At 38.8% G+C, this 13916-nt stretch overlaps 1 protein-coding gene across 1 annotated transcript; it reads right to left on the bottom strand.

Annotated features, from left to right (window-relative positions):
* Nucleotides 1–832: 832 nt before the first annotated feature.
* cs (citrate synthase) lies at nt 833–13025 on the bottom strand. Its single transcript, XM_023415548.2, has 11 exons — nt 12863–13025; nt 9069–9119; nt 8683–8790; nt 7867–7932; nt 7039–7170; nt 6053–6241; nt 5570–5769; nt 4802–4931; nt 3762–3863; nt 3011–3220; nt 833–2919 (listed from the first exon to the last, which is right to left on the bottom strand). Exons 1-11 carry the CDS (start codon nt 12911–12913, stop codon nt 2749–2751), a joined length of 1410 nt encoding a protein of 469 aa, XP_023271316.1. The 5' UTR covers nt 12914–13025; the 3' UTR covers nt 833–2748.
* Nucleotides 13026–13916: the final 891 nt, after the last annotated feature.

The following is a 13916-nucleotide window of genomic DNA, read 5'->3' on the forward strand; positions in this document are numbered from 1 at the left end:
CTCACCCTGCCGTTCTGGCTTCGCGACAGAGCCTCTCCTCCATTACGTCAAATATTTTTAATTTATTAAATGTACCATTATCGCTAAAGTGGCACCGAGCAACAAAGCTAACAGAGCTGAAGAGTGGGAGGGAGAGAGAGAAGCCGTCTCTTTAAAAAAAACTAGTAGAGCTGAACAGCATGTAAACAACGGAAACTCCAGCAACCGGAAATGAGACGATACGCTTAGTGAAGCACGGCAATAAAACCCATGTTAAGGGTTTCTTTCCATTGAACGCCAGAGGGCTTTTAATTTGAAACGTTTATAGGAAATGTAAAACTAAGAACTAAAAAAAAAAAGTAGATGAGAATGTTATCTGTCCCTAAACAGCGATCATGATTTCGCAGAATATGTCAGAGATAGAAAGCATGGGCAGATACTGACCATGTATAGTCTCAGTAACCACAAACTGTCTCTAACAAGGACAACACAAAAAACATGGCAACCGACAGAAAATATACATGTGGTCACCGTTTCATGAGTGAAGTTGAGACCGAGATGCACTTCCTCCTAAAATGTAAATCATTCAATGAAATAAGGAACATTTATTATAACCAATTCAATTATGGTTCAATTATCCAAATTTTAATGGGGACAACTCAAAATTAAAAATACTACAATTATACATATCAAACATTGGGAAAAGTTAAGCATTTGGCCGACCAATGGTGTAACATCATCACTAAACTTTGATCACCCACAGGCATTAATGGATGTAGTGGCTGGTCAAACCAAAAAAAGGCCTGCGTTACGTTATGCAATAGTCTAAACAATGAAGAAAATTAGACTAAACAAGTGTTAATAAAAACCTTTATTTTTCATTTTTTGTTAGGTTTTCCAGTATTTGCGCTTCAAGCTTTTCTTGCCCATTTGACCCATCCAGCCCCATCCCCCTAAGTGTTTCTCTGATGAATCCATCTGCAATGAATTCTCCCAGTTATCATGTACAACCTTTATGCTCCTCTACGATCAAAATAACCTCATCTGTTGAACAACCCACCACATGGAAGAACAGTACGATAAAACACAAAACACACCTGATAAAGCCAGAAGTAAGATGGTAGCAGAGCAGAGAGATTCATACATCTGAGTGAGCTACTGACTAACACAGCAAGAGTAGTTTGGAAAAAAAAATGCAAGAACTTAAAACTACACAAAAATGGAGTGTTGACAAACCCAGAGCTTAAGAGCAAGCTTGAAATATTCAAGTGAAACACCTGAAAAACAGCACCGGCTAAGCCCACAGAGCTAGGCAAGAAATCATGTATATACAAGATAGCTGCAGTTTCTTTTTGTTCGTTGTTAACATTTCAGTGACCAGCGAGACTGAACATTACAGTGAGACTGGACACTACTACATTGTGGGTAAACTATGGTAATCATTGTGGTTATTACAAGCAAGTGATCGAGCTCATACATTCAAGCTTTACATATATATACCTATGTACACAAAGTATAAATAAAACCACAAAATGAGAACCCAAAGATTATAGTTTTATACATATTCAACACCAAAAAAAAAAAACCCTCTGTAAAAGGAACACAATCAACCTAGGGGGGTGTCTACTGCTACAAATTAGGAAATCCAATCAAGCAAGTGCTCATTTTGGAGTAGTTGATGTTTAAAGCGCTCTCCTGTGGGGATGGATAAAGTAACAAACATACACTCATATAAGACAGGACTTTAACAAAGTCCCCCTCTCCCACCTTTCATTCAAGCTTGCTCTTAAGGATTTACTACAGGCTGCCAATTACAACACCCTTTGCTCAAATCTTTATTATTAGTTACTGTACATTATACTTGATTCTTGACCATTCATAAGACCATTTGAGCAGAGGCCCATTACAAATAGGAAAGCATGTTAATGAAAATAGACAAGACAGTTATTTTGATCATAGAGGTAATACAGGTCATCATTAAAAAAAAAAACAACTACAACTTGGAGAAAAAGGGGACACCAAAGATTTAAAGGGGCAGTATCTTTTAACTGAGTTTCATGCTTTTGAATGTTTATCTTGAACAGCTTTGTTAATTTTTATAGTGAGGACCTTCTTTTTCTAAACTGGAGTGTTCATAAATGGGAGTGAAATGCGTTGATAGACTGGGTGGGATGACATCTGGGAACATTGCATAGAAAAAAAACTAAATAGAGCCTTAATTAGGAAAAAAGTTATTTTGCTTGGGGATGTCCTCTAAAACAAATCACTGCATTAGCCAAAAGCAGCAAAGGTTGAGTCAGGTATTTAACTTTAGATCTTTGAATAAATACAAAAGGAAGTGTAATTCACTCCCACAATTCCCTTTGAATGCCACTGCCTATTCATAGTTCAGACCCAGTGCTCAATGACAAACACGCAGGCACTGCACAGGGGAAAATCTTAGCGATGCTAGCAGACTTATAATAGTACATAGTTTGAGCCTACTATGGGTTGCATTTATGTGTGTCTTAAGTTTTCACCTCACATGCTCCAAATATGGAGACGTGCTGGGAAAACTTGTCAGTGGTTACCTAAAGACACTAAAACACTAATGTGTGACAATTTAAAAGGCCCTTCTTTTGCGAAATGACATTAAAAGCGTACTGTCTCTTTGAATCCCATTGAATCCCTGGGGTTGGAAATGACAGGGGGTCAACTTGTGTCTGCCTTTTGATATTTCCATCTCCTCCCACCCTTCACACTAACCCCTAGCTCCTTTCAGGTGGTTCTTCAGCCTGACTTAGCTCCCACCAGTGTCATCAGTCCATCTGTGCTCATGGACTTGGGGCGCTCCAATGGGAAGCCCAAAGCTCTACTCCACACCAGCTGAGCCAGCACACCGAGGGCTCGGGACACACCGAAGAGCACAGTGTAGTAATTCATCTCAGTCATTCCATAATACTGCAGACAGGGAAAAAAGAGATGGGCACATCAGCATCTGTTGACCGTAGCATGACAAATACATGATTAAAAGCCATCACATGCCTCTTACCTGAAGCAGCACGCCACTGTGAGCGTCCACATTGGGCCAGGGGTTCTTGGCCTTACCCTGCTCCAGGAGCACATTGGGCACAATCTTGTAAAGCTGGGCAACCAACTTGAACATGGGGTCATTGGGAAGATGCTTCAGGGCAAATTCACGCTGGCAGGTGTAACGTGGGTCAGTCTTCCTCAGGACAGCGTGGCCATAGCCTGGCACCACCTACAACCAAGAGAGAGGGAAAATTCTCCTGAACTTTTGAACCATTAAAACCCAATCACCCTTAATTTCTTTTTAAATGCTTTCTGAATTGAGGAATAATTCAATGTTTATGTCATGAGAGTTAATGTAATTATGAGTTTCTGAATTGTAAATAACATTCAAGTCAACATCCAAGTCATAATTACTCCTGGGAAATCTCCAATATATCTGACTTGGCACTTAACAATATGGAAGTGCCTGAAAGCCAAACAAATTAGGATGTGTCACATTAGCTAAATACCATCATTCAATCTAACAAACCCAAGATTAATGGATGTGGTGTTATAATGTCAATGCACTGTAGTCCTCACATGACGATTTTATAATCATACAACTGTCTTGATGGCTTGATTGCAGCATTAGGCCATCCTAAAAGAAAATAATGGCATGGCATATGGCCCCTGACATCCAGGTTTACACACCATAAGAGTATGGTTTTTCATGAAAACGCAAAAATGAATTCCAGTAAGTACAACTGATTGAAGAAGTGATGCGCCTTTACCCTTCCAGACTTAAGTGTGTTCCAGATGTAATCCCTCATCCTCTCATCAGACACCTCTCCTCCCAATTCCTTCTGCAGGGCAGTCAGCCACACCAGCACCTCCTGTGAGATGCAGAAGACACATTGCACATTGATGAGTTATTACCTAGATTTGGAAAAGCTTTATAGTCATTATACACAATTGTCATTCATTCTAAGTAGCACAAAGTACATGATTATGGCACTTTACCTGGATATTATCTGAGCTTGTGTGGCTTTTCAGTAATAATACTGCAGCAGCAGAAACAAGCAAATCCCATTTCACACAATCAATTTCCTCTGTATATGTTCTGGGATTTTTTTTTTTTTTTAATTTAAAAAAAGCCCTTTGTCATTTTACTATAAAACTCTCTCAATATGTCAAAATCATCAGTATGTGAGCCAATTAACAATTAAAACTGTCATCTTGAACACTTATTAACTCTTGGGTGCTGTTGTTCATTTACTGAAGGTGGTATAGGGAACTTTCACAGCTAATCTGGAGATTAACAGTCATCTAACTCCAGAATAAATGTTATAATCCGACACTGAGACAGCCTGTATCAGACAGCCTTAGGGTCATAATTCTTGCCCTCAGTGCTGTTCATTTGTCAGGGAAAAAAACCTCCATTCTGAACTGTCGTCATATATGACAAGAGTTAACATGCTATTCTTCCATTAGGTCTTTTTTCTTTTTACAGCAGAAATTTGAACTTGTTATAATGAGAAAAGCACAGGTGTTACTTATAACATTAACGATGGCTCAGATCTATTCAAGTCTCCCAGTAAGCCATGATAGTGTGACTCTGACTTAGCATACACAATAGCAGGTCCCTGAAACTGTAGCTGCTAAGTGGAATTCAGCCATAATAATAGCATTTGTGTTTTTCCTACGGTGACATGTCTAAATGTCTCCCAAGAAATGCCAAAAACCATTGCTTTACAGCAACCTCTGAAGCCAGAAAAACTGGCTTTTCTACATGTGAAAACACAGTGAAAATGGTGATTTGCTTGGTACAAACCTGATTGGCCAGGCCATGCAGAGGACCAGCCAGACCATTCATCGCGGCACTGAAGGACAGGTAGGGGTCAGACAGGGCACTACCCACCAAGTGGCTGGTGTGGGCACTGACATTGCCTCCTTCATGATCACTGTAACATTAAAAAATAAATAAATAAATAAATAAAAATCATGTTGACTCAGGGATTATGGCATCCATTGCATTGCAAAACTCAGTTTTTATTGGACACTGCCATCAAGCCACTAACTTAAATATGAAGAGTGACTGATCTACCCTTTGTGCACTTCTTCATGTGCAGTCTAAATGTTAAATACATGTATATGTGGGGACTGCATGGCTAAACTGGTGACCAATGCTATTGGGCCATTATTCCAGAGAAAATATAATAATATTTCCAAACACTTTTGTTCTTTTTCCTTGTGAAATCCTGGATATCATATGCCATTATAAATCTTGTGTTTTAACATCTTACAACTATGTGTTCTCACTTTAACATATTATCCCTGGGATTCTTTTCGGCATGAAAATCCATGAATAAAATCATAATTTTAGTCCTTGCACAAAGAAAACTGATTCATATGTTTGCAGAACATGTAGTTTTTCAAACACTTGCATCAAAGCTAAATGTATAACTTATATCAAAAATGCATGACTCTGATTAAAGTGTGAACAGAAACAGAGATGGAGCAGAAATCCTCATAAAATGCTAAGACTCATTTAAAAAAATAAAGCTAGTTGATAATCTATTAGAGGCTTTTCAAGTAGCACCTGTGAATGGTGAGGTAGAGCCTCATTAGCTCAGTGAACTGGGTATCACTGTAGCCCAGCATGTTGGTGAAGTTGTGGGACCAGTCCAGGTTGGAGTCGATGGCTCCGATGCTGCTGCCTTCGCGATACAGGTTGCGATAGATCTTGGCAGCAATGCAGGGCAGCTTGGCAATCAAATCCATGGAGTCTTCATAGACAAACTAAGAGAGGCAATGTAAGAGGATTAGGAAAGAGTACAGGAAACCAGACCAGAAGTCTACAGCCATTCTAGCAGTTCTGTGAGACTGTAAAGCTATACAACAACAAAAAAAGTTGGATTGATGTAAAATTGATTTTTTTATCTGAGGACAATGCCTGTACCAAATTCAATTGCAATCCAGTTGTGTGAAGATATTTAATTCTGAATCCACAGACCAGTATTTCTATCCATGGTGCCAAGCTACAAGTATGATTTAAGATTAGATGAAATACATGTTAACTCACCTCCCAGTACTTGGTCTTGTGGACACCCTCAGAGTAAGCCCGTGCAAAGCTGCTCTCACTGTTCAGAGCTGTGATGGCAGCACTGAACTGAGACATGGGGTGCAGGTTTGTGGGGAAATTATCCAACATGGTGACAACGTGAGAGGGAAGTGCTGCCCTCTTTGCCCACTCTTTGGACACCCAGTTCACCTGGAGGAAGAGAAGCTCATATCATAAGCGAGTGACCTGCATCAACTTTACAAGGCATTTACAAGTGCTACAGACACATGTACACAGTTAGTGTAGTAACTTTGCTTTCCTGCCAAATATTATATACAATCATTATGGCAAAGAAAGGGTCTTAGCTGGTCTTTGTACAAGTGTAACAAATGTTTTGTTAAGGAGGAAAAGTTATCCTCTTTAGTTGACTTATGAATCAATAGCAGATGCATTAAAATGCTTAATATCAGATTTTAAAAAAGGGTAAATATGTGAAAGCTATTCTTTCAGTGAAAAGTTGTTGTCAGCTAGAAAGGTGAAGGCTTATCACTTAGGTTGTCCTTACATCACTCTTCCAGGAGATACTTGGCAGCAATAAAATGCCTAATCAAAAAGGTAAAGACTGCATCTTGTTTCACAGTCATAAAACAATCTAGTTTAAAAAGAAACAAGTTTTCTGGAGTCATATATAGCCATTTGCAGTGCTTATGCTGTAAAACATCTTGTGATGCACTTTCCCATGTTTATATCAATCTGACAAATCATGTGGTGCCTCACATATTACTTAGACCATAAACTAATCTATGACAAAAGTCAACTTCATCTGTTATTCTGCAGGAATATTCCATTTTGATAATGCTGACATTGTGGGGAAATTCTGTAAAAGTCTGATGGTGTCTGAGATAGCAGCACTGACAGATGGATAGAAAACATGAACAGCTGCACAGTCATCCCTTATTATAACTTTAAAGTACAACAAATAGCTCTAGTGCTCCTCTCCCACTCACCTGCTCCTCAGTGGGCACCTGCCCTGTGACCAGCAGCCAGAAGAGGCCCTCGGGCAGCGGCTCCTCACCTCCTGGAGCTTTAGGCAGCAACTTCTGACACTCTGGAATGCTGTAGCCCCGAAAACGGATACCCTGTTTATCAATGGGGGGAGAGAGGAAAAGACTAAATATTGGTTGTGATTAAAAAAGACAGCCAAATTCTCCTGAAAGGCACCATCAAGTGAGTGTTGGTGAACTGCCAACATGAGTTTTAGTTCTACCAATGAATTTGGATGATTAAGTATCACAGTCCCTGTGGGGGCCTGCTAACAAGATATATGAAAACAAATCCATTATGCTACTGAAAGCTCTCAGTTTCAGTAAGAAAGCAATCAAGGTAAGTGCCTATGAGACGGGATGGTCTCCAAAGGACCAGGAGAGCTCAAATTATAGCCACTGTTCGAATGTCTGATACAGAATGAGGCTTATACAGACATCTGCCGTTTAAGTAATACAGTAACAATAATCAGCCAATAGGGTTTGGCATTCCACAGAACTTAGACAACAATCTGATATGCATCCATTCAATTTTCTTAAGAACTGTATGTATTAAGAAAAGTGGCACATTTTATGGTTGAAAAATCAACTTCTCAGAAGTCATTGGTAGACACTATATGTAATGGTGACATTGTTTCTGAATGACCTCAAACTCATTTTGCCATTTTTGTCCTGCAATATCTTGTTACTGATCTGTCGATACACACACATCCTTATCAACAAATCTGCAATAAACTAACATTAGGTGATGTCTCTGCCAGGCAGATATTGTGGCCTAGCTCTAATACTGACCTCCTCAGGATCCAAAACAGAGGTCTCATACACCAGACCCTTCATCCCTCTCATACCTCCATAGACCTGTGGATGAAAAGACACAAACCACACGATGACATTACAGACTGAAAACTGGTTTGTTAACACCAACTACAGTTATTCAGCACTGGATCTTCAAAGTGAAAATCTACTGATTGTTAATATAATATTTCTGAGGCTCAATAGTTGTTATCAAGTATTTTACAAAGCCTGGAAGAATTAACCAAAAATCACATTAAACTTTATGTCTGTAATACCATGCATTGAAATAAGAGAATGCATTTGAATACTGATAAATACATTTACATGACAAGGACAGGCAACGGCTGAATGCTTACTTGTTGTTTGACAGTGAAACAGACCCAGTGACCCAACAAATGTTTCTAAAATCCCCATGGCTACCAGTCAGAGGTCATAGGTAAAGTGAGAGATAAACAGAAATTGTTGCATTGGTGTGTATGTGTGTGTATATGCAGTTGTGTGAGTCTGAAATTGGCAGTGTGCAGCAGAGGTATGAGTGACTCAGCTAAAATGTCTCTTTTGGCAGGAAGCAGTTCATATTGTGACCTCTGAGGGAGATGACAAACAGTGATACCTGACACAGTAAATACTGCTGGGCAGGCCTAGACGGATTAGGTGAGGCCATCATGTCATGTCTAATCTGCATAATGGCTGACGGCCCACATGCTCATTTCTAAATTAATATAGTGGATAACAAGAATCTGACTTGGTTTCTAACTCGTCTGTAGTTCTCATTTTACTCTGGTCTTTTAACACATCTCAAGAGTTACTCACCATGTCAACATTAATCTGTCCTATGTTGGTTTTGCCATATTGTTGTTTGAAGTTCTTGATCCTGGTCTGTTCTTTAGGGATGAGGTCAGCCAGAACATCCTTCAGATTCTGTCAAATCAACATTTAATCAGTGATGCCCTGGATCAAACATTTGATATATTTAATATAAAAAACATTCCTCTTATGTGAACTGGGTTTAATTAGATAGACTTTATGTGAACATTTCAGAGAGAAAAAATTGATGCGTAGCTTGACAACACAGTTTTTTTTAGTACTCAAGAGAACACAGTGCTTTTTTTTTTACTTATCCACTTACACTACAAAATACAAATCTGGAAAAAATTGAAGCAAGCAGACAAACTTGGAGTTTAACTCAGCGTACTTACTGTTGTTGATGCGCTGGCATTTCTGGCAGCCACAAGGAAGTAGGTGGCATTCTGTGGAACAGAAAAAGAAATAATAAAATTTTGAGTATTAGTATGATGTGACATGACATGATGAACTCTAATAAAAAATGTATGGTCACAGCGGCATTTCTAGACTATAAAAGCTACTGAGACAATTTTGCAGCAGCTCAAACTATTTTGCACAATAACACAATACTGTTGTGACTTCCTATTAGTCTGACTGAAATGACCTTCCACCCTTGTTAACATGGCAGACTTCAGCACTGTTTGTTTATTGGTTCTCTAGTTCAAAGCAGCTATGAATTTAATAAACTCATGTAGACAATCGCCCTTAAGTAGTTTCGGAGTAGTGAGAAATTTACAGGTTCTTTCTGACTATTTTGCATTGAGCTGAGACTGACCATTTATCCTGCAATACATAACTGCTGTTAATTCAAGCAATTAACTAAGGATGTTAATTGTTAAGCCTTCCTTCCATTTATTGCCAAGCACTTTATTCCTCCCCTCTGCATAGCCTCAATTCTTCTGGGCATCATCTCAAAAAAGGTTTTCAATTTGTCTCCATTTTATCCCTGTTGTACTGAGTTGCCTGGTGGTTACTTACAACCATAATTTAAATTTAAAATAAGCTGAGGGGAGGTGGTTGGGTAGATCAGTACAAACAGCTGCAACAAGTAACTACTAGCATCAGCAGAGGCATAGTGATTACCCAACTAAAAAATGTCATTCACAAACTGAAGGCTTGTAACAGACTGCAAATGAAGTGAACATGTTGTTAGTCATAAAAATATTTTTCCACTTCTACCAGAAAGTATAGGGTGTGTCAATAAAAAAATAAACATGCCACACAATCATAGTACCAGTTTACGTCAATATGTATGATTGATTAATGTGCTCATGTGGCTTCCAGTTTTCCATAATTCTGATGCAAGTCCCAATTTCTTTTAACTATAATATAAACATTTACTATTGTAAGACACAGCTACGAATAGACTTCTTCTTTGGATCTAGCCCTTGGTAAAACAGTCTTCCATAAAAGGCTTCCTAGCTTCCAATCCAGAGTGAGTCAGCCCAACCAGTCACAGCTTATTTGTGTCATGCAAGGTGATGAAATATGTGATATTCAGAAAGGTTGTCTGCTGCTTAACTCCTTCATGTCAAGACGTTAAAGGAAAGGACCAATAGTTTCTAATGTGAATGTATATGCTGATTGAAGAGGCTTTAAATGGAAATAAACACCTTGTATTGACATACTGTGAAGTTAATTGCAAAAAAATAAAACCAAGGTAAATAAAGTGCATTTTTCATGGTAATTTTTGCATGACTGAGACAAGTCCCAAACAATCTGAAAATTAGGAGCATTGATTAGTCAATTAGTTTGTTAAATGAATTAATCAGCATCTATTTTGAAAATTCTTAATCTTGTTGCTTGATTTGCTGCTTTTCCTGGTCTTACATTATACTAAACTGAATAATTGATGGTTTTCAACTCTTGGTCAGACAAGACATTTGATGAAGTCAACTTGAGCTCCAATGAATTGTGACACTCATTCTTCGCAGTGTTTTGCTGCTTAATCGAGAAAATACTCAACAGATTAATGGATACTGGAAATAATTATTTGTTGTAGACTGACTGGAAATATACAGGTGATTTACAATTCTTCCTTTCTAGCTTGACATTCATGAAAAGGTTAGCAGGTATTTCACCAAGAGAACTATGTGATGTCGACAAAAAAATCCACCATTACACACTGAGAAACCAAACATTTCTATATAATTAATGATTTTTAAGCCTTATACTGCTTTTTAATCCTTATACTGGTGCCAGAACTGGGACAAGATGAGAGGATGTAAGAGAGATTAAAAGCCACTGGCCCTGGTTATGAAAGTGTTTGGAGGAGACTAATCTTGTTGGAAGCTCAGTGACAGTAGTGAGAAGTCAAGCCTGCTGCTGCTCACAACAGTAACAGGACTCCTCTGCCAGCTTATTAAAATCATCAATGGGTGAGGGAGGAGTCTCGGGGACAGGTGACAGCTGGCTCTGCTCCAAGTGGGATCCCCCTCCCCATAACCGCAACTGGTGGGAGTGGATAAACGCCCAACAAGGCTCACAGAAACAAAAGGTAGGATCCTGCGTCACCACACAAACACACTCTACACAGCTGAGAGATTACGTAACAGCTCAGGGTCTTAAATATAGAGCGCCAGTTTCACTCAGTCACTCCCAACTTCCATCGGCCTGGGAGAGAGGTTAGTTCAAATACAGTGCGGAGAAGGGTAAAGGAGTCAAACAGCAGGCTGCGTTTAAAAGAAACATGTCAAATTCTTGATGTATAAATGGCTTAACATTCTCTTAAATCAACAAATCTAACCACAGGACCTGGCTGGAAGAAGAAATACTGTTGAAGGCCAACTCACATTTGTTTTGTGTCTGTTAATGACACACAACTGCTATATGGAAAAACGTGAAAATCTTGTAATGAGCATTTATTGAATCCACATTTCCACACCCCACACTGCACTTCTACGAATCAAATTTTGATATTTAACTATTTCAACACAGATAATAAAATCAAATTTCTCCCCAAAAAACTGATATTATCTGAACACCATGAGACATCCACATTTATACTGTCCTTGCTCTCAACATGCAAATCACATGATTTTGAGAAATAGCTCAGGGACAAAACATTTTATGGTCAAAGAATGTTATGTAAGAACAAAAAAAAACAGCTTACTAATAAATCTCCTGAGCAAAGATTACAACTGATAAGAGAGAAAGGGTGAGTGTGACATAGGTTAGCTGCACATAATTACAAGACCGATAACAGGGGCACAAAACCCCTTGGTTTGTACAGAGTTCAAGGAAGGACACCTCCCCAATCACAGATTACTTGCAACAGGAAAGGAACAAGAAAAAAATACTTAGACAGTGGGTAACAGAAGCTGATATGAGGCTCATTAAGTGTATGTAGTCTAGGCAGAGAGGTCAGTGGAGTAAGACAGTAGGTTACAGTCAGTGGAAGGTTACTTTATCACTGATGGGCAGCCAAGCATACTTATAAGTTAACTATTAAAGCAATTACCATTCTATAATCACAAGCCTAAAATGGAAAGATCTGCCAAAAGACATTAGGTATTTTAAACTGATGTTAGATGCCTGATTCCCCACTAAAACAATTGAATGTACGGTGTTAAATCTCAAGTGTTGAATTGCCGTTTAAGATTAAGATAAAATATAGGAAATTTTGGACGTCATTAAATGATGTGACATTAGATAACTTGATGAAATCTTAACGTGAAGGTCAACAGGGGTTGGGAGAAAACACAAAGTTGAAGGTGAATTTAAAAGCAATTACAGTGTATGTAACGGGTCTAAAACATTTATACCTTACTATTTAGAAAGAAAGGGAAAAGTTAACACGGTCTAGTAACTGCTGATTAAAGAAACATGGTCCAGGCTGTGACAATACCAGGCCAGCAAAAAGATCAGTGGTACGTTAGCTAACAAAACTGAAGTTCACAAACAGTACAACTCAATATCATCATTTTATATCATAGCAAGGAGAAAAGACGACTATTAAAACAATTTAAACTATTTTATCAGTTATTAGCCGCGCACCTGGCCAACTGCATTTCACAATGTGGTTCACAGGGCTAAGCTGGCTAACGTTAACTAGCCTACCATTCCGTCGTTAGCCGTTAGCTTCCAAAGTAACGGCCACAGCTTTGACTGACAAAGACGGCATCGAGGTAGTTTTTCGTCCTCTTACCTTTGAATTGAGGAGTTTAGGCGCTAGCCTGCTGACCGTTAGGAAGGACATTGTATCTGTGTAAAAGTGTTATTTCCACTTATTCTTCACAACTAGGGACGCCGCTGCCAGTGCACCGCGGAGCTGGTTGAAGGTGCCCCTCCAGAAAGCAGAAGGTTGAAGAGGGATTCAGGCCTGCAAGTAGCAGTATTGTTCATTGGACGATGCGCCGGATCGCTACAATGGCGTAGAGGGATCTGATTGGCTAGAGTACTACAGGGCTAATGCTGATTGGATAGAGGCAATTCTTCTGTATGTGACGACAGCTGGTGATCAGGGTCTGTTCAAGAACAGGTTTTATAAAGCCTGTGCATAGTTCCATTGAGTTAAATAAAAGTACCGCTATACTGAGCAAAGTTCACGAATTACCTGCTCTAAATGACTCTCTTGTACTTATCTTTATATATAAAGTTTAAGTGCAAGTACTCCCTTTGCTCAGGTGTAATTAAAGGGCATATTGTGATTCCAATTGGATGGACTCTGAGCCCAAACCCTGATAATGACAAGTCTCACCATAATCAAAATGTGGTATCAAGATCAGTAACATAGTGAATTCATTATCTGAGCTTAATAACAGCTTCATGAAAAACAATATACTGTCTAGTCTTAGATCAAACTAATGCTGTCTAATACAACAGTCCTGCAATAAATCCTCCCTTCATGGAGGTTATAATGTTCAGTTTTTGTTTAAACTGTTTCAGAGGAGTTGATTCAACTGTATGATCATCTTGAAGGCTGCAGTTTGTGTGATGTTGAAATAGCATTATTCATAGAGGTGTTTCTGTTATTTTAGCCCACATCATTGATGGGATGTACAAAATAAAGAAACACCTGTCTGTCTAACAACACAGTTAGACAGCACTACAAACTGCAGCCTCAAAAATGACAAAACCTTTGAAACAGGTTCAACAAAAATTGTACTGTAACTACCATGAGGGGAGGATTTATTGTCAGATTACATTAGTTTTTGCTACGTGTTCCTAATAACTGAGCATATATATTATTTATATCTGTA

This window comes from Seriola lalandi, unplaced genomic scaffold, assembly GCF_002814215.2.
Source record: "Seriola lalandi dorsalis isolate HSWRI2012SDOR001 ecotype SW California unplaced genomic scaffold, Sedor1 jcf7180002054554, whole genome shotgun sequence".
Lineage (NCBI taxonomy): Eukaryota > Metazoa > Chordata > Actinopteri > Carangiformes > Carangidae > Seriola > Seriola lalandi.

Coding starts and splice junctions, on each gene's coding strand:
- cs (XM_023415548.2), bottom strand. CDS start 12,913: ATGTCCTTCCTAACGGTCAGCAGGCTAGCGCCTAAACTCCTCAATTCA. Junction 9,120..12,862: donor CTAAACTCCTCAATTCAAAG/GTAAGAGGACGA, acceptor TCTGTTCCACAG/AATGCCACCTACTTCCTTGT. Junction 5,770..6,052: donor ACAAGACCAAGTACTGGGAG/GTGAGTTAACAT, acceptor TGCCTCTCTTAG/TTTGTCTATGAAGACTCCAT.